This window comes from Cystoisospora suis (genome assembly GCF_002600585.1).
Source record: "Cystoisospora suis strain Wien I chromosome Unknown contig_4317, whole genome shotgun sequence".
Classification (NCBI taxonomy): domain Eukaryota; phylum Apicomplexa; class Conoidasida; order Eucoccidiorida; family Sarcocystidae; genus Cystoisospora; species Cystoisospora suis.
This window is the reverse complement of record NW_027157109.1, coordinates 15,561-39,522: the sequence shown is the minus strand read 5'-3', so window position 1 is coordinate 39,522 and position 23,962 is coordinate 15,561. Positions and strand designations below refer to the sequence as shown.

The 23,962-nt window shown below is 55.9% G+C and overlaps 4 protein-coding genes across 4 annotated transcripts in view; 2 read left to right on the top strand and 2 right to left on the bottom strand.

Moving 5' to 3' along the window:
• CSUI_007957 (histone lysine set) overlaps window positions 1-1,569 on the bottom strand; it is a 3,072-nt gene extending 1,503 nt beyond the window's left edge. Inside the window, exon 1 of the mRNA XM_068068098.1 lies at window positions 1-1,569. This exon is cut by the window's left edge and continues 1,503 nt beyond it. The gene's annotated coding sequence lies outside the window, so the exon portion shown is untranslated.
• Window positions 1,550-7,406, top strand: CSUI_007956 (cell-cycle-associated protein kinase cdk). Its single transcript, XM_068068097.1, has 6 exons — window positions 1,550-2,448; window positions 3,133-3,276; window positions 3,853-4,012; window positions 4,244-4,377; window positions 5,111-5,280; window positions 5,987-7,406. Exons 1-6 carry the CDS (start codon window positions 2,310-2,312, stop codon window positions 6,140-6,142), a joined length of 903 nt encoding a protein of 300 aa, XP_067919930.1. The 5' UTR covers window positions 1,550-2,309; the 3' UTR covers window positions 6,143-7,406.
• An 8,701-nt stretch (window positions 7,407-16,107) lies between these two features.
• On the bottom strand, window positions 16,108-22,258 carry CSUI_007954 (proteophosphoglycan related; the record flags this gene model as incomplete). Its single annotated transcript, XM_068068095.1, has 5 exons — window positions 16,108-16,395; window positions 16,623-16,711; window positions 17,369-17,492; window positions 18,294-18,509; window positions 18,753-22,258. 5 exons carry the CDS (start codon window positions 22,256-22,258, stop codon window positions 16,167-16,169), a joined length of 4,164 nt encoding a protein of 1,387 aa, XP_067919928.1. The 3' UTR covers window positions 16,108-16,166.
• On the top strand, window positions 20,664-21,619 carry CSUI_007955 (uncharacterized protein). Its single transcript, XM_068068096.1, has 2 exons — window positions 20,664-21,134; window positions 21,554-21,619. The coding sequence occupies exons 1-2, from the start codon at window positions 20,841-20,843 to the stop codon at window positions 21,599-21,601; spliced, it is 342 nt and encodes a 113-aa protein (XP_067919929.1). The 5' UTR covers window positions 20,664-20,840; the 3' UTR covers window positions 21,602-21,619.
• Window positions 22,259-23,962: the final 1,704 nt, after the last annotated feature.

The window sequence follows — 23,962 nt, the reverse complement described above, 5'->3', positions numbered from 1 at the left end:
TTTGTTAACCTTCGGTTTCATCTCCGTCCTTCGGGCGGGACGCCTTGGTTCTGCTGTCGAAAACTGGCTTACTGCCAGTCTCCCTGCGCACGAGACTGTCGGGGACTTTGTAGGCGGGGACAAAACCACCGTTCCGCCGACGGCTGTCGGCGCGGACCGTTTCTTCTTCGGCGCAGGGGGCCATGATGGATTCGTGAAGGCATACACAGACGGCAGCAAGGGTAACAGTAAGGGGTGAATGAAAGTATGGGCTGGGAAGCCCACCTCTGCGTTGTCATTTTCTAGACGGAAATCGCCTAGCTGTACACTGGAGCAGCTGCTGTTGTTGGCGAACTCTTGATGAAGTAAGTGGCTGTGCGACGCAGCTGCACGGTCGGCCACGGCGGGCGGCGACATGCTTGGATAGCAATACCCCGGCGGCAAGAAAGGCAAACAGAAGGCATCAAAGCATTCGTCAGCACCGCCAGAAGCCAACGCATAAACGGTCGGCGGCCGGAGAGGGCCGATGTCCGTCCGTTTTCCGAAGCGTTGTGGGGAGAACCGACGGACGTTGACAGGGCGTAAGTATCACCCGTACAAGCTAACCCGCTGCATGTCACACCGTTGATGGCACTCTGTCTTGGACCAGGGGGCAAACCTATTGCAAAAGTGTAACACAGGAAAGGATTCGCCTCTGGCCATCCTCAGAGGGAGTCAGTCCCCTTCGCACAGGAACATACGCGCTCCGAAGGGGAGGCACCGGGTGGCTGCGAAACGCAAGTGATTCTGCATGTTACATTTCTCGCGACTGAGGAAAAATGCACTTCGGAGCAAGATCGTGGTAGAGGGTAGCTACTTAACATCCCAATAATAACATACGGTGAGGCCATTCGCCCCGAGCCTGTGCCCCCAACCGGCCCGCGTCACCGGCTGTTACGGTTCCTCCCCAAAAGAAACTCTTGTCTCCGAAGCCCGATCAAGTCCGCCAATTTGCTTCGCAGCAATATGTACACCTAAACAGGTCAGTACCACTGCTGGGCCCAGGCAAGGCCACAGACGCCCTCCACAGCCGGACGGAGGACACGCTCCGGAGTGGTACGTTTACCGGTAACCGGGGAAATAGTGAGAGCTCATATAGCATCGCGAAAAGGAAAGGAACTTCTAGACAGCTTTGGTGTCGACATGGACGACGGTCACTCAGGCTCAAAAGCTTCGGTCACCAGCGAACGGGCTCCACTACCACGGAACGGCAGCCGCAGCGCCGCTGGCCCTACACCGCGTTCGGCAGCGCGGAGCGTACCAGTTGTGGAGCCTCGTTCTCGAACTTCCAGTGCTTACAAAAATCAGTAACCCCGTTGCGCGTAGCAAATGCACCCTCTGGTTGACTAGCTCCCTCGGCTTCAGCTGACGCACACGCGTTGAGTTCTGACGCTAGACAGCCAGTGAGCCTCCTCGTCCCTCCGACGTGTCGGCGACGCTATGCGCGCAGCTGCACTTGCAGCTCTGGTCTACTTCTACTTCGGTCGCTGATGGGTGTCGGAGTTGGAGCTTCCGTCTGGCAGCCCTTGCTATTTCGGAATGTAAAACGGGACAGCACGGCGAAAACGCCCCTGGATAGCAGGGACTCGTCGTGCGTTGACTTGGCGTCTCTCTGTCACTTACAATCGGTGGGGAGGATGCATGCAGTGACCCCGATTACTTTGGTGTTCTCCGGGTGGGAAAGGGAGATCGAAGGTCGGTTTGCTATTCAGGAAGACTTTTTCTTGCTTCTCGCTTCCCTTGGAAACCCAGTCGATTCGAAGGAGAGTCCCTGTCTGAGCGAATTCGATCTGGCTACTTGATTGTCGTCGGTATCCGGTAGGCGAGGAGTCTGGAATTAGCCGGAGTACTCGGGGTAGTGAGCTCTGCCCTTGCGAACATCTCGAAGTCTGGCCAGGTCCTTCCCTTCAATCTTTCCCGTATTGCGTCATGCCTCTTCCATGTGTGCAACATCCTTTCCAGTCGGTTTTGTGACTTGAGGTGTCTAAGCTTGAGGCTTTCTGCTTTGCACGGTGCGCGGTTCTCCGCAACTAGCTGAATTCGTCTTCCCTGTACGGTCGGATTGTGCTAGCTGCGCCCTTTCCTCACGCCGGTTTCACATCAGGAGGAGTTGTTGTTATTAACTCCGCAACTATTGTGAACTACGGAGACGACTGCACATTTTGAGGAATTGCGACCAAGATAGTACACTTAAGGTTCCTCATTGTGTCAACACGGCGCGCTGCTGCTGAGCACCGTCGGTTGGCTTCTTATCAAGCACTAGGAAGGACGACCGACACATAGAAGGGAAAATGGAGAAGTATCAGAAGTTGGAGAAGATCGGGGAGGGTACCTACGGGGTCGTTTATAAGGCACAGGACCAAACTGGTGAAATTTTTGCACTGAAGAAGATTCGCCTTGAGGCCGAGGATGAGGGAATCCCATCCACAGGTAAGGCTGCCACGTCGGCAGTGCGAGTCAATCAACGTTGCTGCTCTGCGTTGCGAATTTCAAGCGAGGACTTCTGCTGGGGAACTTAAGGCTGAGATACCTGGGTGTGGTTGATCATTCTTGCGAGTAGCCTTCAAAAGGTGTCAGAGAGGTAGAGCTACCGAGACAAGTTCGTTTGACTCGGTCTTCGCTCATCGTTGGCACGCTCAGCCGTGCGTGTCGAGCCTTGTGTAGATCCGGAGAGATGCTCGTCCATACGAAGCAGGTGTACACACATGTGTACGGAACCAGTCTATGTTGTGTCTGGGTGCTCTCTGCTCGTTTGTTTATGGTCGGTTTTTCTTCTTACTTAGGTTTGTCAACAGTAGCGTGCGAAGTGTGGCTGGGAAATCTGCACTCGACTCGTGGCTTTGACCGTGTGAGCTCACAGTTTCTCATTCTTGCATTGTTATTGACTTCGGACTACCCTCACGAGCAGTTTTTTAGCGCGATTGCTTCGGGCTATGTAACGAGATCGAATAGCTTGAGAAAGCAGACATCTTCTCTTCCGACGTGCCCGAAGGAAGTGGGTCAGCATGCACCGGTCGTGTGTGAGACGACGTACCGGTACCGGGAGTATACCCTTTTGCTCTGCCGGTGTCTGGAGGTGTAGCGGTTATCTGGCAAATTTTCCTGTCTCTTCAGCTATCCGGGAAATTTCTCTCTTGAAGGAACTACACCATCCGAACATAGTCCGGCTCCGGGACGTTATTCATACGGATCGCCGTCTGACCCTAGTTTTCGAGTACCTCGACCAAGATCTTAAGAAACTGCTGGATGTTTGTGACGGTAAATGCAGCGACGGCATGTCTTATGTCCCTCGCCTCATTTCACTCAAATCTGTGGCTTCGCCGGTGTGCCAATGCCGCAAGCAGTGCGGTTCCCTGTGCCCGGCGGGCTGTAGGGATGTCGAAGTGTGTGCTCGACATCACCTCACAAGCACTTGCACATGACGTATGTTTGTGTTGTACCTTCGGGCGAGACAGTTTTCTCTTGAGGGGCGTGTGGCGGCGTGCATTCGGCTCTCAGGTGGCAGAAAGACGCTTACTCGAGAGCACTATGAGTCGCTCCTCCTAAGACTATTCGGACCTGTTGAGTTTTGTTTACTGAGGAGTTTTGGATGTCTGTGATTTTTCCTCACGTAGCCACTAAGAGCAGGACGTCTCTGTTGAAGGAGGCCTTCCTGCTGTGTTAACCACAAACGACGAGCTTACGTCAAAAACTATTCCGGGTTACCCAAGGAGAGAGTCAAGTATACTCAGCCATCGCACCTCAAATGATCTCTCATTCGTTTGTGTAGGCGTCTGGTGTATGAGACAGCGTGTGGACGCCCGTGTACTTCTGTGTCCGCTTTCATCCATGCAGGTGGTTTAGAACCCAGCACGACAAAGTCCTTCCTATTTCAGCTGCTTTGTGGCATTGCATACTGCCACGAACACCGGGTTTTACATCGCGACCTGAAGCCTCAGAATCTTCTTATTAACCGGGAAGGTGCTTTGAAACTTGCGGATTTTGGCCTCGCCAGGTAGGAGAGGGCCATGATAATGTCGTCGTGGTACCTGTAAACAACTTATTCTCATGTCCGTCGCAGCCTGGAGTGACGGTAGAATGTAGGAGCCTTGGCTGTGTTGATGCAGAACTAGCTCGCCTACCCGTATTTTTCTGTTGTGCTTCGTCTGCCGAGAGCCGTCAAGCATTCTTTTTGCGTAAACTTACACGTACTGGTCATATAACTATAATCTCTTTGTGTCTTCAGGGCATTCGGAATCCCAGTCCGCAGCTACACGCATGAAGTGGTGACTCTTTGGTATAGAGCACCGGATGTGCTGATGGGCTCCAAGACGTACTCGACCCCTGTCGATATCTGGAGCGTCGGGTGTATCTTCGCAGGTAAGGCCTAGATATAGTCGGAGGTTATGGCCCCGGAACTTGTGCGTCTGAGCTGCTACGCTGCAGGCGCCCTCGCCCAGGTATATGTCTTCCCTCTTCACCCTCGGTTTTTGCGGTCGGACTTACCGACTCAAGTAGCCAAGCGGTCTGATCCGTCGGGCACCCTAGAAATTGCAGTTGCTTCTAGGTCGCCGGCGACTCCGAAGCACACACTGTCGCACCACCGAGCCCTGTCCGGCTCTCTGTTTCCAAATCCACAGCTGTTGCGCCGCCGTGAGCTGACACACGAAAATTCCTGCCGATAAAGATCGCGTTCTGCAGAATCCGTTATCCGTATCCGCACGGACTCAGGCTTTCCTCGTGCACCCGGTGTTGGTGGTCTACTCACCCCGGCGGCAGTGCTGAAATTAGTGGTCCTGGCCGCTCATACTGAGGGAGACTAGGGTATTCCGCTCTCTAGTTCCCGACTTTCTCAATTTGGGTAGTAACAGAATCATCCAAGTTCAGCTGCTTGCAGCACGACTGCCGTTTGTTTCGAAAGAGAAAGGCGGGAGTACTCAGAACCCAAGAAAACACTCCGACGGCTTTTGACTATGGATGCGGAAGACTGTTAGTACCCGTATCCCTCCGAAATAAGAGATGGTGTCACGCGGATGCAAATAGCTACGTCTTGCAGTCTAGGGAGTTACCTCAGAAAGCGTACAGACTCCACTTCCGTACCTTGCGTTTGCAGAGATGGTGAATGGCCGACCTCTCTTTCCCGGCACGGGTAACGAGGATCAGCTGGTGAAGATTTTCAAGATTCTGGGTACCCCACAGGTTTCCGAGCACCCTCAGCTTGCGGAGTTACCACAGTGGAACAAGGACTTCCCGCAGTATGCCCCCCTCCCATGGGAGCAGGTGGTGAGTTGCAGCAGCATGAGTACGATCACGACAGAGGTGTTGGGGGGTTTCATCAACGACTTTCATTGCCATTTGCGATTTTGCATAGCAGGGGCGTACTTCTTGCTGTGGCATGTACTGACCCAGCAGCCGCCATAGGACTTACTGTTCAGCCCGGGTTGTGGTACACGGGTGGGGCAGGTAACGCTTTCCGGGACTTACAGCCAGATGACGGAATAGCTGCATCTGTCATTGGGTCAGTGCTGAAGAGGAGATGGATACCTCAGGACTCCTCCGTACCATCAATGAAGCTAGTACAGGGTGACGGTGCATCAGGAGGCTGACCGCAGCCCTTCGCTGGTACAGCTGCGCATAGAGGCCGTATTCTTTTCTTGTATGGCTTTGCCATAGTCCACCGCCGGCATCGTGAGAAAATCCTCCAGTTTCTCCTGACAGCTTAGCTGAGTCTTTGCCCAGAAAGCCTGAAGTGGTCGTCTTCCTTGGGGTCTTTGCCCCCCGCGACTACTCCGGTGTGCACCAGTGTGACGTTAGTGGTCCGGTCGTTTCCACTCGCGCAGTTGTCCCAGCTGAGACATGAAGCTTGCTGAAGAATGCCCTAGGGGTGCGCTACTGAAGATTTGTCCAAGAGTTCCACTGTGTATTGTAGCCCCGTTGCGCTCTGAAAAAATTGCCGACTGTGTGGCTGTGTCTACTGCTAATATATCAGGTGCCTAAGCTGGATCCTGTTGGGAGAGATCTGCTTTTCAAAATGCTACGACTCGATAGTAACCAGCGCATATCAGCCAGACAAGCGATGCAGCACCCGTACTTCGCTGATCTGCCGGAGGATATCAAGCGACTCGCCAATTTCAGAGGCGATTAGATGAAAGAGACACTCTGGGTACCTGCTGCTTTCCGTTGCCCATCAAAAAAAAGACTGTGTTCTGTCAGGGAGAGCTGAAGTCTCTATTCCGGACGGTGGTCTTGGTATTGACACAACTGTTCCCGTTGTACCGGATGCATACGCTATATACAGTCGGCCGCGTGCACGCGTCTCGTGCAGCCGCCCTCAGGTTTGTGCGGCAGGACCTCGGTCCGAGACCCTCGTCAAAAGGACCCCAGTCCGGTGTTCACTCAGCCGGTCGTGATTTTAAGGGCCGGTGTCAGGCGCGGGGTGGACACTGTGGCAGCCAAGCTTTAGAGAAGGCTTTTATTTTTTTCAGTGCCTCGTAGCGAGCGGTGGAGTTTGGTTGTTTTTTCTGTTCAAGCTCCATCGCGATTCTCTTACATCAATCTGGGCAGCACTCGTAGCTGTAGTGCGTCTTGGTGGAATGAGGCGCCGAGACAGCTCGCGAGGAATCTGACTCAAACTCTGGTTCATTGGGATAGTTGGGCTGGTTTCTGTGCGCTCGTGGTGCTATATTGTTCACGCGACCTCAGCGGTCAAAAGCAACCGTTATTGGGCTCGGTGGAGACCCTTACGTGTATCCCCGATAGTCAGGTAGAAAGACCGTTAAGAGGATAAATCCGCATGTTCGCCGAAAAGCGACACCTGCTGTACACCAGTCCGTCCACACTCCTGTGTCTCCGGGGGAGTCCGTTCGTTTGTCGCAACTGCTCAGACGCAGTGCGAGTATGTGTCCTGAAAAGAAGCGCTTATAGTTCTTGCCGGAAATTGTATGATTGCCCGTCGTCGTGTGCTCTGGGTGGGCAGGGGGCGCGGACATCTACCTTGTCTTACTGTTCGGCTGTGCACCCACGCCTTCGCAGTTGGAGTTTCCCTGAGTGCATCAGTGCTTGGAGAGTTGGATGTTCGTCGAGATGCCTGCTGCGTTTTTCACACACACAATCTTCTCAAAAGTCCCGTGTTGCACGCTGCCAGCGTAATTCAAAGGGTGAAAGCGATAGCGTAGTTACATTCGTGTCGTTTGCTCCTATTGCTGAACACCAGATTATGCTGTGGCCACTGTTCAAATTGACCATCTTTTCCAGTCCTGCTGGGCATTCTTGACTCGCTTGGAAGGATGAGTTTTTTGAGCGGTACAAAAATCAGGCTTCATTGCGCTTTCTCGTGTCATGTGCCGCGAATTTCTGACTGTACCGAGTTGATTGGGTCTTCATGTTTCATATCGGAATTGTAAGTGTGAAGTTCAGAACGTACGTCATTGTCAGAGTGGTTGTGCCGTGCTATACAACATACATTCGCATCTTGCTGCATTCGTGGTGGGACTTGCACTTGTCTGTCTTGCATGGTGAAGCGAAGAGTTCGCCATAATCCTGATGTGACTATGTCGTTGCCACTACGCCGAGGTTCGGCCTCCACCAAGACAGTCGGGTTTTCTCACAAAATAAAGGGTTTGATAGGAACGGCAGTTAGTGCTTGTCGACACAGCACTTCCCGCAACGTAGGTGACTGGTCGCACCTTCTTGTCCCGGTTCCACGTGGTGACAGCGCTGCTGCCACCTTGGGGTTACTGCCTCAACCCAGCATATGCTTAGGACAGCTCCTGAGGACAGGCCCTTCCGCAGTGGCAAGGTAGCGAGGAGAGGCAGATCAAATGAAGACGAACGGTGTCAGTACCGGCTCCGGGGCCGAGCCTCCGAGCTTGTAGGATTGCTGTGACCGGCGTAGCCTGTTGTGAGTGTCCTCCCCCCTACAGCGTCATCCAGCGCCGAGTCGGGGCTGCCCACTTGCAAGACTGCTCGCAGCAGGGCAGCCTTGTTTCTTCTGCAGGAAGGAGTGAGGTCCTGGATCGAGGAGCCTGCGACTAAGGTGGTGGGATATTTCTTGCTGCTTCCGTGTGTTTTCCTTGTTGTGGCGGCCTGGGGGAAGCGCTCGCAATAGCCCCCATGCTTCGGAAGAACAGATCGCATGTGCCCTTTGCCGTCCTGTTTGTTTCTTTTCTTCCTACGTGGCATATCTTGGGTGCGTAGCTGCCTCTGTTTCCTTTAGCGTGCAGTACGCGTGGCTGGACACTTAGGACGGCGCGTCGCTCGCAAGAACTCACTGAGGGGAAACTTCTCCCTGCTGCTGGCCCACCTTCCGTTGACCCGTTGCTTACTTGCCTTACAGCGCCGGGCGCCGCAGTTCCATGCTTAATGCTAAGAGCACTGTACGCGTTCAGCGGCGTGTTGTGCCCGAATAGCACTCCGTCGCCGCTCCCTGGTGCTATTGACGGGAATGGGAGGAGGTGTACCGCACGGCCTACCCCCTTGGTCTCAGTGACCGAGACGTGTGGGTAGTGGGCCTGGGTCACACTTGCACGCTGTCACCCAGCGGCGGCGAAGAAAGGCCCGCTGGGGTGTCTAAGTTGAGTAGCCCTGTCATCAAATCATCTGAAGCAAACGACAGACCTCGTTCATCTGGGGGTTCATGTGAGGCCGGAGGCACGTTCGATGGCAGCCTCCTACCACGCTGAGGCTCTTGCCACCGCACCGCAACCGAAGCCGTGTTACCCCGGAGAATTACATAGCCAAGGTGAATTCGAGGAACCGCTTCTAAAGGGTCACTCCTTTCCTCTGAGTGCTGGCTCACGGAGGCCTTCGTATTTCGATGGAGAGGTCTCCTGCTCCTCTAGACAGCTCGTCCAAGTGGGCTGTCTGAAAAAAGCTCAAGTGTGTCACTCTTCATGGAAAGGCTCAGGTCCTAGAAGGCGGGAGCTTCCGCTCACTGGGCTCGCGGGTGGTTTGCCCCTCTTCTGCTCCCGATTGTTGGGAGTGCTGAGGAGAGAGGTCGTTCACGGTACGCCAAGATGACTCCTGGATCAAGCTCAAGGAAGACCGCACAAGCCCTGGTGTGTTCGTATATACGGAAACACTCTGAGCATTAGAATTTACACGAGTTGTTTAACGGTGTGCGTTTGCTTCCGGCAAAAAGTGGTGGTGGCGCTTCTGGAGCGCAGGCGTGCCGAAGCTGTGATATGCCTTCTCGAACAAAGGGTAGCTTCGCTGTCGCTGCGACAACAACGATAGCTAAGGATAAAACCATCAACTCTAGGCTAGAGTGATGGCACCTGCGCGGTGCGCTTGAACACGACACCCAGCGTTCAGTTCTTTCTGACAGTCCAAGGCCTCCTCTTGCAGATGGAGATGGTTGGAGCTTGGGAGAGCTCCTAGTTTTACCAGTGCAGCCGGATCGCATTTGTACAACTGACAAGGATGAAAAGTAAAAAAGAGGCTAGTGCGACGGGAGAGTGCTTGTACCGGGCCCTTTCACGTGAGCCGAGTCGCGTCGTGCTCCGCGATCACAGTGGAAGCGGAGCAGCACCGAACAGGTACGTGAAAGGTCCCCGTAGCCGTTTGATTGCCCCTGCTTCTACAGCTAACGTGAGTCCTATCAGCGCTTCCGCGTCATCCGTCATGATCCATGGGTGGCACTAGCAGCCGAGAACTGCTCCCGTCCGCGATGTGGACTGCAAGAAGCTTGCGATTTTTACTGAGGGAAGACACTGTGTCGGTGAGATACCTGTGGGACTGCATTTCTGCCCAGAGCGACGAAACACTGATGGCGTCTTCCAGGGCTTCGCTTCGCAGCCAAGCCCTGATCCCAGGCGACACCATGCGCCAGAAGCATGACAGACTGGTTTCACACCCGGGCGGGAACGTTTACGGTCTCTCACAGCCACTCCGGTCGCAGACATCCGGGCAAGGTCGACCGTAGGCCGACACCTCTTGCCATGCAGGAGGTTGCACAGGGCGGTTTTTTATGCGTCACGGAATCTACAGCCCGCATCCCGCTGCGAGCCAACTCAAGATCTCTCGCAACGGCTTGCAGCAGGGTCAAGTGTCTTGGGGAACACTCAACAGTGTTACCCTCGCGGGTGTCACGGGATAGTACAGCTACTATACTTTGCAGTATCGCATTTGTTGCACTTTCTGAACGGTCCCCTGGTGGGGCGCCGCAGAGGAGCTGACGTGAGTCATCTGCGGCGCGTTTGCAGCAACCGACGTGAGGGCGCTTGTTCGACTTCTGCTCCACTGCCGGTGGGGTCGGAGCCAGGTGATGGTTGTCGACGTTAGCGGTTTCTGGCCTCGATCCTCTTGAAGATTCCGGGACAACGAGGGCTTCATCTTTTGCCCTCACCGGAACACCGGCGTTATCAGCTGCGGATTCTGCTTCCAGGGAAGCTACGGACGCGGCATTGTGCTCTCTGGTGCTGTCGTGGCTGGCTAAAGTGGGAGAGGAGCACTCGCTCGGGCCGCCCTCCGTGTCAGTCGTCCAAGAAGAGTCGCAAAGCGTCAACAACTGAAAGAATCTAGGAGCGCGCCTTGATGCCTTCATCGAACAAGTGGGGTTCTCGCCCGCGCGTATATATCTTGGATCCGTCGCCGTGCTCGTGGGTTCGTTCCCAAAAGCCGGCGGCAGAGGGCTGGTACGTCTTCGCTCCAGGAATGTCTTCATTCGGACGAAGTTCTCAGCCCTACGAGCGACCGCGACAGCATCTTGGGCAGTGTGCACACTTTTCCCGGGGGCTGGGGCTGTAGCAGTGTCTCCGCCTTCAAGTGCAGGTCCATCCCTGTCGCTGTCATCTTCTGGAGAATCGCCAGAGAGACTCCCCTCGGGGAAGTCTTGCACGTTCTCGGGGTCGGGAGGTTCCCGCTTCCCGTCTCCATATGGCGTTGCTGCACCGCCAGAGATTGCCTCTGCAGGCGGCAAAGAACCAAGCGACGCCAGCTTCCACCGTCGCGCCCGCTGGAGGAGCCCCGCCTCTTTGTCTGCCCGGGCGGGTTGCAAATGAATGGAGCACCGGCTTTCCTCCTGGTTAGGCTGGGCAGCCAAAACGTTGTGAGAACATTGTTGCTGTGTTCGGATTTCAGGCCTCTTCCTTCTCTTTATGCGGGTCCGTCCTGAATCATAAGCTAGTTTGTGGAGCGAGTCATTCGCCCTCGATCCTCGGTCGCTGCGCGGTTGAGAGGAGATAGTTTCGTTGCCCCGAGTGACCGTCTGGTAGTCTCGCAGAAGGGCTGCCGAACAACTGGATACACTCCGCTCGTGCAGAGAAAAGGATTTCGAGGTGTCTGCGCTGACTTTCTTACTGATTGTGTCTGCCGTACTGCAGCCGTCAAGGTAACGCCAGGAACACGGGCCGCCGGCTCGTGCTTCCCTCCTGGCAGCGCCTGCAGCTGGGGGAGAAACTGTTGCACTGCAGCACCATCCGCACTTTTCACAGACGGGGAGTCGATCAGCTGGCGGAAGCCGCGCCGCCTTCAGGTACGTAGGTTCGGTTCCCTGGCCTGGAAGCGTCTTCTGTCCTCCTGTACTGAAAAGTGAACTCAGAGGGGGACAGCTGGTTGACTGCTGCCCTGTCAGGTTTTTGTTGAGCGCACTGCTGGGGCGATTGTGTGGTGTCCTTGCGGAGACGGCTTCCACGGTGGAAGATTCAGCTAAACCTCGCCGTGGAGGGGTGCCAGAGGAATGGGCTTGAACAGCAGGTCCGAACCATTCTTTCAGCGAGCACCAGGCGGTCGTCTGGGCACTCGCGCTGGCTGGTGAATAGCCAGTGAGGCTCGTGACTGGCCCCAGGCCTCCGACGGTTGCCGTGAGCTGCTCCAGCTTCGAGAAGCTACGATGGCCTTTCCTAGCCCCAAACTGACCTACGCCGCACCCGGCAGCCCGAGGACCGTCAGTGAGGGTCACCGACGCCACGGGCTTGCTATCAGACCCCGAAGCACCGATCTTCCGAGCGGGTGCAGTGAGCGCTGTCTCGCATTGAGAGTAAGAGGTAGAGGGCGCGTCGTCATCCTCTTCGTCCAAACTGAAAGGTATCTTTGGGCTCAGGGGCGGTCTGTACTCCTCATCGCGGGGGAACATCCAAGCGTGTTCCCGGATCTGCCTGTCCAGAGATTTTATTTGTTCGATTAGGCTTATCTGGTTTTGTGCTTCGTCACGCGGACTGGCAACGGACTGACATCCTCCAGCCGCGACTGAGCTCATTGCCGTTGCGTCTACTGAGAAGGCGCTGGTGCCGCTTGTGTCAAATTCGGAGGCTTGCTCAGTCAGGGAGTGGACAGTCCGGCTTTCAGCGTCCGGATGCATGTCTGGCGCGCTTTTCTGCTGTGGAAGCGGCTTTTTGGAGCAGGCGCTCATACTCGTCTGCTGCGCCTGTGGTCCATGGCTGATTTCGGTCTGGGTAGCGTGGTGGCTCTGAGATTTCGGCTTGGCGGTAACCGCTCCGAAACTTGCGACATGTGGGGAAACTGCAGTTGCTGGAGCATGCCTGTAGTTGCTCCTACAGGCGATTGCAGTGCAAAGTCCCGCTACAACCTCCCGTGGCGGTAGGAGCGACACAGGCTGCTCGTCACCCGAAGCATACAAAGGGACTTCTGCTACTGTTCTGTTTTGACAGGGTGATAGTGAGGTGTGTCTTTCCCGCAGAGCCGCGTCAGCAAGAGTAGCGAAAGCTTGCAGAGGACCACAGAAGGGGATCGCGGGCGCCGCCAGCTGTTTCGCACGGCGCCTACCAGTGCGCGCCGTCGCGGGAGAAGCGGATCTGCTTCTCGAGCCTGTATGCAGACAGCAAAACATGCGCAGCCTGAGTCGAGCTGAAGAGCGTGCACCTCACATGCTCTACGCCGTGACCAGACCCACTTTTCGTTGTAAAGGTGGACTACAGGGCAACGCGCTAGGGTGACCAGATGGGGCGTTCGGCACCTGCTCGTGCTGCTCGCTGGGCCCGATCCACCCAGGAAATTAACACCGCTGTGACCGGTGACGCTTCTGGTCGCGTAAGCCAAGAGGAGGTGCACTCCCTTCAGCCGACAGAGAAACGCTCGAGTTTACAGGGGTATATGGTTAGTGATGTCTTTCGAGACTCGAACTAAAGGAGCACAATTGGCCGCGTACCGATGCGCCTCCGTGGCTGGCATGTCACGGTCGCCACCTTCACTTTGGGGTTTTTTCTGGGGAACTCTTTCTGAGAGTTCAGACGAGTGGGGATTTTAGCTGTTGCAGCCACCGGAGCGGCGGGTCGCTCTATCGAGGAAGTCTGTGATCTGGTTCGCACTAGACTTGATCTCGCGGCAGCTGTCGCTCTTTGATCGTTTGGGGCGCCACGACGAGGGGTAGTGGCAAGTGGGTCAGTTCTGGTAGCAGCGAGCAGGGAAGCTTCGGCAGACTGAGAGGAGTACTTCCTGGTCTCAAAGGAGGAGTGACGCCGTCCGGAGTCAGCAGACACGAAACTGCGGCTCTTGAGACTCGTAACAGCAGACCCAGTACTTTGAACTGCAGACTGCTCATCCGAAAAACCGGAATGGGCACTTCGAAACGAGTTCCCAGGCGAGCCTAAGCAAGAAGTGTAAGAGGCGGAAGCCTGGCTGTCCTCTGCGGTGCTTGGCAGCACCCTGCAAGCGACAATCCTGCCACTCGTCCTGCGGCCACGCCGGAGGGTTTTAAGGTAACCAGAGCAGCCGCTGGGGAGTAGTGCCCCAGACGTCCTCGCACGCTGCTTCATAATGTGCTCGGGACTGCTATACCCGCATGCGATCCCAGAAATGCTGCCGGTCTTAAGTATGTCCATCGGCTCCCCTACACCGTACGTAGCTCGGCGGAACGGCCTGCTTGCTTTCTGAAGTCCAAGCTGTTTTTGCTTGCAGAATGGTGTCATCAGCGAGGCCCCTTTGCGAGCCGTGCCACTCCCACGGTGGCTGCTCGGCACCGCTGCATAGATTGGCAGACTGTCCAAGACGAGATCGGGGGGCGCAAATGGATCAGAAACACGCACCGACCTAGTGTTCTGTTCAGCTTTCAGGCTACGCGGCGAGGTCGTACTCTGCCGTGAAGTAGCAACATTTGCTGCCATGGCGACGCTGAGGACGAGCTCCCACTTGCCTATCGTTATACGATGTGCAGAGGCGTTGATTCCAGGGCATCCCGGGCCGTGAGCACGAGGACAGAACTGTACCGGACAGCTGGCACAGTGACTGCTGTAGGTGCTCCCGACAACTAGCACACTTCCTGCCGGGCACCTGGCTCTGTCCTTATAGTCGATGAGTGCGTGCCGTGGTCTGGGGCCGCGTACTGGTGACTCCAATACGCAGGTCTTCACCGTCTTGGTCGACTGCGACGACTGGTCTCATACGATCGCAGGCTTGCTAGCTTTCGTGAACCGACGTCGCCAGCCGGCTCAGAAGCTCCAGCACACGGGGGAAGGGCAAGAGGGGAATTACAGAGCGTACTGCAACAGTGCTGAGCTGAACACGATATTTCGGACTTCACGGGTGTCTTGGAGAATATCGACCCTCACACCTGAAACAAACGCTTCTTTGCTGGCCGGCCTAGGGGAGTGACTGGTACGACTTTTTTGTGATACGTACCCGGTCCGTCTTTACAACTGCCGGAGACACCCCACTGCTGAGCTTTCGTAAAACGTAGCTCGGCGTTTCAGTCTCTGTGTGCCCGCTTCCTTCCAGTGCAAGTTGCCTGAGGCTTGCCTCCCCCCTGTTTAGCCCCCAAAAAGACATTAATGAAGGAAAGGGTACAGACGACAAAACAAGGAACGCACAGGATGCGCGGATCGCGTGCTCTGACTTCGCAGCTGCTCAGCGAGTGCCGGAGCTCCGTTCGTCCCACTAAGCGGGTGCGAGGGAGAGTTTCCGTAGTCTGAGCGGTCTTCTCGAACTGAGATGCAAATGGAGCCGCGGCGCCCGAAGCGGGGCGGGCGAGCTGTCACACTGGCCGCTGAGGTATATATTCTTCGCGTCACTTTACTGATAGCAACCGGGCGAACGAAGGCACAACAGGCTGTTAAAGTAGTCGTATCCCTGCCTTCGTGGCAGCCGCATCCTGTCTCGTTTGGCCTGTCCAAGCTTGAGGCCTTCGCGCCTGAAGAGGGTATGTCAACCATGCCATAAGCGAAGTCAGTTTCCCCCGGCACACAATGACGGCACTGTTTCACAGATCCGCCGACATTGGGACGCCCGTTTCACAGTACACGTGAGCTTCACAACAGTTGTGCTACCCCGCTGTGTACGAGGACTGACAAATGGGATTCCGGAGCGATACAAGTTGGGAGACGAGACTCCGCCCTTGTTCACGCAAACACTTGCGCATGCATGCAAGTTCTTGGCTGGAGTATCTCGACGGTCGCGGCCTTTTCACTAGGGGCCGGACAGTAAGTCGCTTACGGTACGGGTAGCTGAGGACGCTATATTGAAAAGCCAGGCAGACCGCCACTTCTCAACAGCGCGGTGACAGCGGAATACAAACCCTCTGCAGCGGACTCTGCTCTCGTGAAAGTACTCCATCAGTACGGAAGACATGCAGATAGATGCACTGTGAGGCTACACTTCCAAGTCGCAAGTGGGGCCGTAGCTGCAAGGCAGTGAGTACGTAACAAAAGCCTCACTGGACCCGTGCATGAGAGAACTGCAATGCGGGCCCGCGAGCCACCAGTGCCGGGAGGCGGCTGTGCCAGTTAGTTGGGGACCTTCCCACTGGCTTGACAGCGAGGGCGGTCACTGAGACCCCCTTCATGTACGACGACCTGGAGCCGAGAAGCCCATCGGAACCTTCGACAGAAGGCGGACCGTTTCGGGATACGACCACCTGACTGTGCCTGTCACTAACAGGAGATTCACGACGGCTTCCAAAGCAAGAGTGTGTCTGACATAAGGAAGACCGCACGGCCGTTGTGCCTCGCGGGATTGTGGAAGCCACTGCGGGCCTTCGTCCCGTCTCGAACGTTCGCTAGTGTGTAGCGCGGTTTCTCGGCCGATTGGTTGGTGCGCGCTCACCGCAGAACCGTGGTGCAACTCTCTGCCGCAGCGCTCTGCTTTATTGCTGAATCGTCCACCCTAGTCCTACAACTCAGTAACCTGCTTTCTGTTTCAGTTCGGACGACAAAGTTGGTCCGGTGGAAACGAAAACTAAAGTAATTTTCCCAAGAGGAGGCGCCCTCAGCCAAGTTAGCTTATATGAACCCACAGGTATTTCCCATAGCTGCGGATTTTTGGATGAGAGCATGTGCGCGCTCGCGAATTGCCATAGACCATCCCCGACCACCCTGCAGAAGCTGATCAAATTCCTCGCAGGTGATGATGGGGAGGAGGTACTTCTGGCTGAGCTGCTCAAGGAAATCCCGACGAGGGCCTTTTCCGTCATAGTCTGATTTTCGCACGGCGATGGCGGCCACATCTTTCCTGAAAAAAAAGGCAGCAATACGTGACAGGAAGGCGAGCCAAACTGATAGGCCATCCAGGACCGGCTGAGCCAGTACAACTCAAAGCTGCAGACGACGCTGCGTGCTGCTAGTCCGTGTTCACTTTCTCAATCGTCACCGAGCCTGAATGCACCCGGGCTGACCCACAACTACACCAGAATGAAAATCCCCGTGCTTGGTGGACGGCGCAGTCGTGTGTATGCTCACGTGAGGTCGATCATCCCGTGCACATGGAGCTCAGGTTTTCTGTCCTCCTCAAGGCGCAGCATTGAAGGGCTCCGTCGACTCGCAACATCCTGTAGCGCATGTCACGCAGGTTCGAAGCTGTTTTACTCAAGCAGAAATGGAAGACATGACACACGGGTGGCTGCGTACAACGAAGTGGCGACTGACTGCCAGCTGGGACACTGATGGCCTTTACTTTCCACGCCACTTATGCGCGCGAGCTGTCTGAGGCAGGTCAGACGAAACGGATTTCAGGCATTGGCAGCCGTCGAAGGAAAGCCACAGACTTGACGCGACGCAGTAAAGCCAGGCACGTCCTTTGTCAAAGGTCTCTCAGTCAGCTGGCGTGAGTGGGAAAGTCCATGAAACTGGACGCACTTTCGCTTCCCGTCACTCACAGTCCGATGAGCACAGAGGTCCAGTACCTTCATCTTTCGGGTCCGTGTGCACCAAAAAGCAGACGCACTGTTTCGTCGGCAGGAGACCAGGCTTTCTACTAGCCACCACGTGACTGCACTTGGGCTGCGCTATGAAGAGATCCACTATGCACGAGAATTAGCTCCTATGGAGGCGCCTTAGCCCGGATCATTCAAGAAAGCGGGAAGCCGGACAAAGGAGAAAAGCACGCTTCGCTGGCATAGGCTCAGCGGGCCTTGCCTTGAAAGGCGGTGCCGATGATTCCTGTCGAAACGAGCTTCTTCCCTGATCGGACCACTGCACGGGCTTACAAGGAAAGCAGTCAGTTCCTCCGGCAGCAGGAGCTCCAAGACGTGCCACATGTCAGTAAGTGTACCAATCCGCTGGCGACGAGGTTTCGGGTGCTCCCTTGACACTGAGACGGTAACTCTGACCCTGTGCGCAGGGGGGCATAAACACTGGTTCACCCTTGTTGTGAAGACAGAACTGTGACCCCTGCTTGCCCACAATGTCCGCCTGCATCCTCGCCGCCGAATTTTTCGTGTTTTGGTCGTACAAGGACTGGAGACTTAGCCGTATTCTTCTAAGCCTAGCGGGCCACCTCTGAACGCGACAGAGTCGGCCAGTGTTAGTGGTTGCAGGAAGCGAAGTGTCACAGCTACGGCTGTTTGTGCAGTCTGTCCATCTTCCCTCGGGGGTCCTTGTATAAAACTACACGGGGGGCAGATGCGTTATAAACATGCCATCTAATAACACAGACTCAGAGAATGAAACTCCTCGGCAATGATGTCGACTGTGGAGAGACACAAGTGTGAAGAAGGGATGCTCAGTCCCTTAGTTCGCTTGGCATGGCACACTTTACATCGCAGTGCTTTCCTTGCTTCGTGCTGTCCTCACCGAGCCCCAAGGCCTGCCGACAATTGCAACGTGACTGGTGCATTGGTAAGAATTCCTCCAGCCCAATTAGACGAGGGGCAGAGAAAACCCGGTTGAAATTGCTGAGAGCACTACGAGAATCTGCGAGTCTGGCTGATGCACTGCGCGCGAGCCTGAGGCTCGCGTGAAACGTATGGCAGCCACGCTGTTCCCTTGGAGCTGGTAAGCCCCCAAAAGAGTGTTATGGGCCTATGCGGGAGCGCTGCCTTGTCCGGCTACTTCAGGTAGCCCGGACATTCACCGTTCCCTGCGGGTGGTGAACTGCTGACACCGAGAACCGTAGGAACCAGGCTACCCTACCTGACGTGGTCCTCCAGGAGCAAGAAGGCTCGGCTCGAAGGGTGATACCGGGAGTCAGCGAACGGATGACAGAGCAGGTTCAACGTAGAGCACTTCGGGCGATGTTCCGGACGCACTGAAGCGTGGTCATACAAACCCTTGAACAGCAGTCCCTCCCAGCTGCGCCTCTCGCTGACCTCTGCAAGAAGAGCTTGGCTTTTGAGCTCGTAGCGGCTTCTGCACAAACAGCCGCACACGTCTGACGCCCCGGAGGCACGTGGTGCGAAACTCGCGACATGGGTCTCAGCCCGAAGTGTGGCATCAGTTTCGTTGCTGTCCTTCGCCCGTTCCAGCCGGACCAGGCTCCTTCTATCTGTCTACCAACGACCTAGAGAAACAGTGACTCAAGACTCTAGCAGACGAACCCATAGTGGGGGGTTGCCCAATCAAACCTTCAAAGTACCGGGGTAGTTGGCGTACCTGTAATAGTTGTCGGCAAGAAGGTGCGGCGCCACGTTGAGAATGTCGATTGCGATTGTCAGTGGCAAGCGCCGCATCAGGTAACCCTCAGCTCTCTTCAGGTCTTCCTTCGTGAAAGTGGTGTTCTTCAGCTGTCTTTCAATCCGAAGCTTAGCAAAGGCGCTCTCCTTCACCGAATGCTCGGCTGTGTATTTCATGACACACTGCTGAATAGTTGTCAATGCCCTGAGTTCCGAATTTTCCCGATGCCCAGTGCACAGAAAAGAAAGGCGTTGAAGAGCCGGCGGCAGTGGAGGAACCTCTACACCAGCTGGTGTACAATCAGAGGCGTCGAGCTTCTGTTTTCGGGGCTTCTGTGCCAGGGTCTGGCTTTCTACACACATGTATGTGTCGCTCACACTCCGCTCTGGATTATCCGTGCACAGAGAGTTCCATGTGCCAGAGCTTTGGTTGCTGCTGGTCCCCCCCGTTGCAGAGTAAAAAAGTGTCTCGCTCGGATCCGACTCTTTGTCCTCTCCCATATCTCTCAGGAGATGCGTTCGTACTTTTGTCGTGCTCAACGCCTTGGTCTTGTCTCTGTTGACCTGAGACCCGACTCCGGGAAGATCTAGAGCAGGGCTTGGTACAGGGCCCTGGTGTGTAGTGCATTGTAGAGAGTCGTCAGGGTGACATGCTATACTATGTTTACCGGGCCATCTGGTTGTTCCGCTCATTCGCTCCGTTGGAGGTGCTGACTCCGGGTTCGACACTCCCCTTTCTTTTTCGCTGACCCCGGTGCATCCATTAAGCACGGACCGGGAGGGTGCACAGTTGTGAGCGTCCGAGAGCGGAGTTGCTTTTCCTACTACGACAACTGCAGACTCCGAAAGAGAGCTGCCTTCGCCCCGTTGCATGCGGGAATCCGAAGAGTTGCCGTCGCTGCTTCGACCTCTGGTTGCCTGCCTGTTCTCCTGCGATGTTCCCGTTCTGGAAGACGAGCCCCCCTTAGACGCTATGACCGACAGCTCTCCGGGAGTGCCGCTGTCTCCCGAAGACAGTAATCTTGGGGAGAGGGCAGAACTGGTCGTAGCCTTGTGTTGCGACGAGAAGGCGCCTGAATGGGTGGACAGATGGATTGATGCATTCAAGGTCCCCTGACACTTGTCGTTGGTGCGTATAATCAGAGGCGACTGTGCTGCCACTGATTCTCTGTGCCTGGCCGACGCACTCGAAGGGGGGCATCCGCTTGAACTGTTTGCCTCACAGGGGCGATGCGAGTGGGCTTCAGTCCCAGTGCCGTTCGATGATTCCACCAGTTGGTGAGGCCCTTGCCCCGCCGTCTGGCCAAACTCGGAACGGAGGCGGCTCGGTCTCCGTGAGTTTTTACTGAGATTGTTAGCGCTTCGCTCGCTGTCGTTTGGGCACTGTACGCCGCCTTTTTCAGCAGTAGCGTCAGCTCTCGTCCGGAAAGAGACGGATGGGCTCTTGAGCAAGTTTCCTTCACACTGGTCTACATCAGTGCCTTGGTGCGTGACAGCTGGTCGGGGGCGAGCTGTCTCTTGATCGGGAGCTTGATCGTGCTTGCCCAGTTCGCGCCCGTTTTCCGCTGCGCTGTTTCCTCTCTGGCCGCAGTTACTCTGGCTGCCACGGCGGTCCAGTTTCTGCTCCACGCACTTGGTTATCATCCTAACGGAAGACTTCTTCGCGTCTGTTTCGCAGTTCGGGCAATCACGCTGACGTGCCTGGCTTTGGGTGTGTCCATTCGACGTTGTTGCTTGCGTACTCTCAGCGGGCGGTGTAACTGTGTCATAGCAGCCTAGTGCCCGAGTCTGTGTTCTTGTCTTAGCCTCCTCTGATGAAGCTTTTGCTTGCCGGCTCGACTGTAGCAGGTCCCCCTCTTTCCTCTCTCCCATCTTCATGGTGCCTGCAGTACTTGACGCTGCCCGGGCCCCCCCCTTCGAACCTGCACGTCCAGCAGTTGCTGGTGTGCCCGTGTCGAAAAATCCGGAGGGAAGGATCTTCGAGGTGGCATCTGCAGCCGATGACGAAGATGCTCGGCGGGACCTGTCTGCCTTTTCCTTCGCAGATTCATCTGCCTGTAAAGATCTAATGACAGAGCCTGTCGGTCCCTTGTGGCTGGCTGCATTCGGGCCGTCGGAGCGAGAAGCCACAGCCGAGACCACCGCTTGTCTAACTTCCTTCCCAGTGGCCCGTCCAAAGTCTCTTTCTTGCTCCGGTTCCTCTCTCAGGGATGGCACCGTCTTCGTTTTTGAGTGGCTGGTACTTTCTCTTGGCGACAGGAGAGACTGCCGTGGACAACCTGTTGGGTCCGCTGCGTCGTTCCCGATGTCGGTCCTCTCGAGACGATTACTGGCTTCATACTGGACTTTGCTAATACGCGAGGTAAGGGGTGCACTGCTGCGATCATTTGGATCTTTGTTTTCCTGGTGCTCTCGGAAATGAGATTCTAGGATCGTTTCTGTGTCAGCGAAAGCGTTGTTGCATGCTCGTGCCCCTTTACTCGGGAGAGCCGAGGCAATCTCTTTCGAGGCTGCAATGGCGTCCTCATGATCGCTGGCCAGCGTAGCCTCAGATACTGTGGTGTCCGAACACATGCGGCGGTTGCTCCCGGGACCAGTAGTGCTAGCAAAACTTGCATTTCTCTGAGTGCCGATCCCACTGGCGCTTGGAGTCACAGAGGCAACATCTGCCTCCCGAGGCCTCCGCGTTGAAGAGGAGCGTTGCGTGAACGACGTAGCACCGGTCGTGGTAGACAAGGTAGCGCTTGGATACGACGTTTCTTCTTCTTTGCCGTTTTTCAGGGGCACGACCCGTGTAGCTTCCGGTGGGTTTTTCCGGTTGCTATCTAGAGTATCGAAGGCTCTGCTAGCCGGAGTTGCGTCGGCGGATCTCCCTACGGCGCCTCCATTCTCATCTATGGGTGGACCTGCGTGGTTCGCAGTCTTCGACCCTGTCCCGCTTGAGCGTATGTTAGTACGGGGCGGCGCGTCCGTACAAGTGATGCTGCTGCTGCTGTCCGCTGGCAACCCTTTCGGAACCGCAGCAAAAGACCTGTGAACAGCTTGTGGTGGGTTAGGTGCCGCGGTGCTTAGGTGGGTGTCAAGCGTATCGTGTGGACTTGCTGCGGCAGTAGCGGTCACTCGATTTGCCTTTCGGTGCTCTTCGCTGAAGCCCTTCCGTCCTGCGCATCCGTCGAAATCTCCTCGAGTACCGGAACTGGGCGCAGCATTCGCCTCCTTAGTTCGGCTCAAGCCCGATAGCCTTCTTCCGCTGTGCCCCCGGTTCTGGGTCTGCTCTCGGTCTGCTACAAAAGACCGGCGTGACGACTCTCTGATGGTGCGTCTGTCTCTGTCCGCTACCACGCGCTGAGGACCCGGGATGTCCACGCCTTCTCTGTCCTTACCATGGCGGGCTACAGGGAAGGCCGATGCGACTACAGGAACGTCGACGACAGGCTGTTTCAGAGAACAAGGGTGTGTGGTCTGTAGCTCCTCGTACCGGGTCATGGAAAATTGGGGCGTGTAGCCTGTTGCGATCAGCCCCGTAGCAGCTACGGCAGCGTGCCTGCCAGCGCCCGGTTGAGGAGGTGGCTTCATGGCCTTCACGGACCGGCAACGACACTTTACGCTTGGAAACTAAGCCAAATCTCACCGGGGGGCGCTTCCAGAGCGCGTTACGCACGAGGGCTTATCACGTAACACACCGCAGCAAACAAGATGCGTCCGAATAGGCAGACAGGAGGTCGCGCCATGAACCAAGTCGTTGTAGAAACCACACCACGGAGTCTAGCCAGAAGCATCACACACGAACGATACTTGGTTATCTAAGCCAGCAACAAGATAGGACGTTCTGGTGGTCTCAAAGCGAACACGAGTCACTCCTGGCCTGTCATTTGTCCTGTGTTGAAGAACACACCCATCAGCCACCAGTAGGACTCGTTCAGACGCGGACTGTTCGCTATGGTTTCTTGGGGACCCAAAAAAGCAAAGGAGCAGCGACCCCGCCCGGAGAAGACGTCACCCGTGTGCCATCTTTTTGGACCGGATGCTGCAAGGACCGAATGGCACGAGCTCGGGAAAGCGTCCACCCGGCGGTACAACCTGGGCTGGTCTTGGTCTTTTGTGTCCAGAATCCGTGACAATCCCTGCTTCTGCCTCTCACATGTGGAAGCAGGTGCTCTTTGAACATGCATCTCCTCATGAACGTGTTGCCCTCTTGACAAAGTAGGCCGAGCATCGATGAGAAGAGCCAACAGGTTGGACAGCAGAGTAAGCTTCCGGCTCTGTCCAGACAAAAAAGTGAATGTGCAGGCCGCCGTAGCAGCGTACTCAGAGAGAATCATCACCAAAGCATATCAGAAGACCAGCTGCTTCGCCTTCGCTCTCTATGGTATTGCTCTCCCGCAGCTAGGGTGAGCTATGTCATCAGCCTTGAGTTAGCACTCTCTTGAGCAAGCCCGTGTACGTCGGGGTCCTCCCATCGAGCCCGGGATTCGGAACCTACGGGAGTGAGCGGAGCTCTCAGCATTTCTGACGCAGCTAGTCATCGAGAAGTTACTGCGTCTGCCTTGCCGGCCATACTAGGTGGAGGACACGAGACGCTTCATACGCGAGCGACATCCATTCTGCAGCGATGTCCATGCGTCTCCTTTTTCTGTCGGCACGGGTTGCAACTGAGAGTAAGTACCAACTGAGGAAAGCTCGCTTCAGAGAGCCTCACTTCGTGCAGCCGTGAAATGGAGAAAAACGCATGGCCGGTGAGGACAGCGACTGCTCGTCAACTAAGCTGTGTCAAGCCGTTATGACAATACAGCACTACCGTGTCCGCCCAACGAGGAACGCCGACACCCCCACTCAGAGTATGACCCCTGGAGGAGATCGATTCTTTTGGAGTGGCAAGCTGCAACCGAAGTGGGACCGGGAAGTCTCTGGGGGCACGACTGTCTACCGGAATAAACGAAGACGTCTGCCTTGACCCTCTGAGGCCTCTCCGAGGCTGGCCGCCTGCACATCACCCGACTTGTAGAATGACTCAGGTACAGACTGCCGAAGCGGGGCCGCCGATACTCAGCATCGGGCTGCACGGACCGCGGCTTTTGCTTTTGCCATACCGTGCCCAAGGAGACGGTGTGGTGTATCCAAAGCGGGGGATTTAGATGCTGCGATGGGCAACCGGGGCGCTCTGCGTACTACTCCGTTCAGGTACCATCA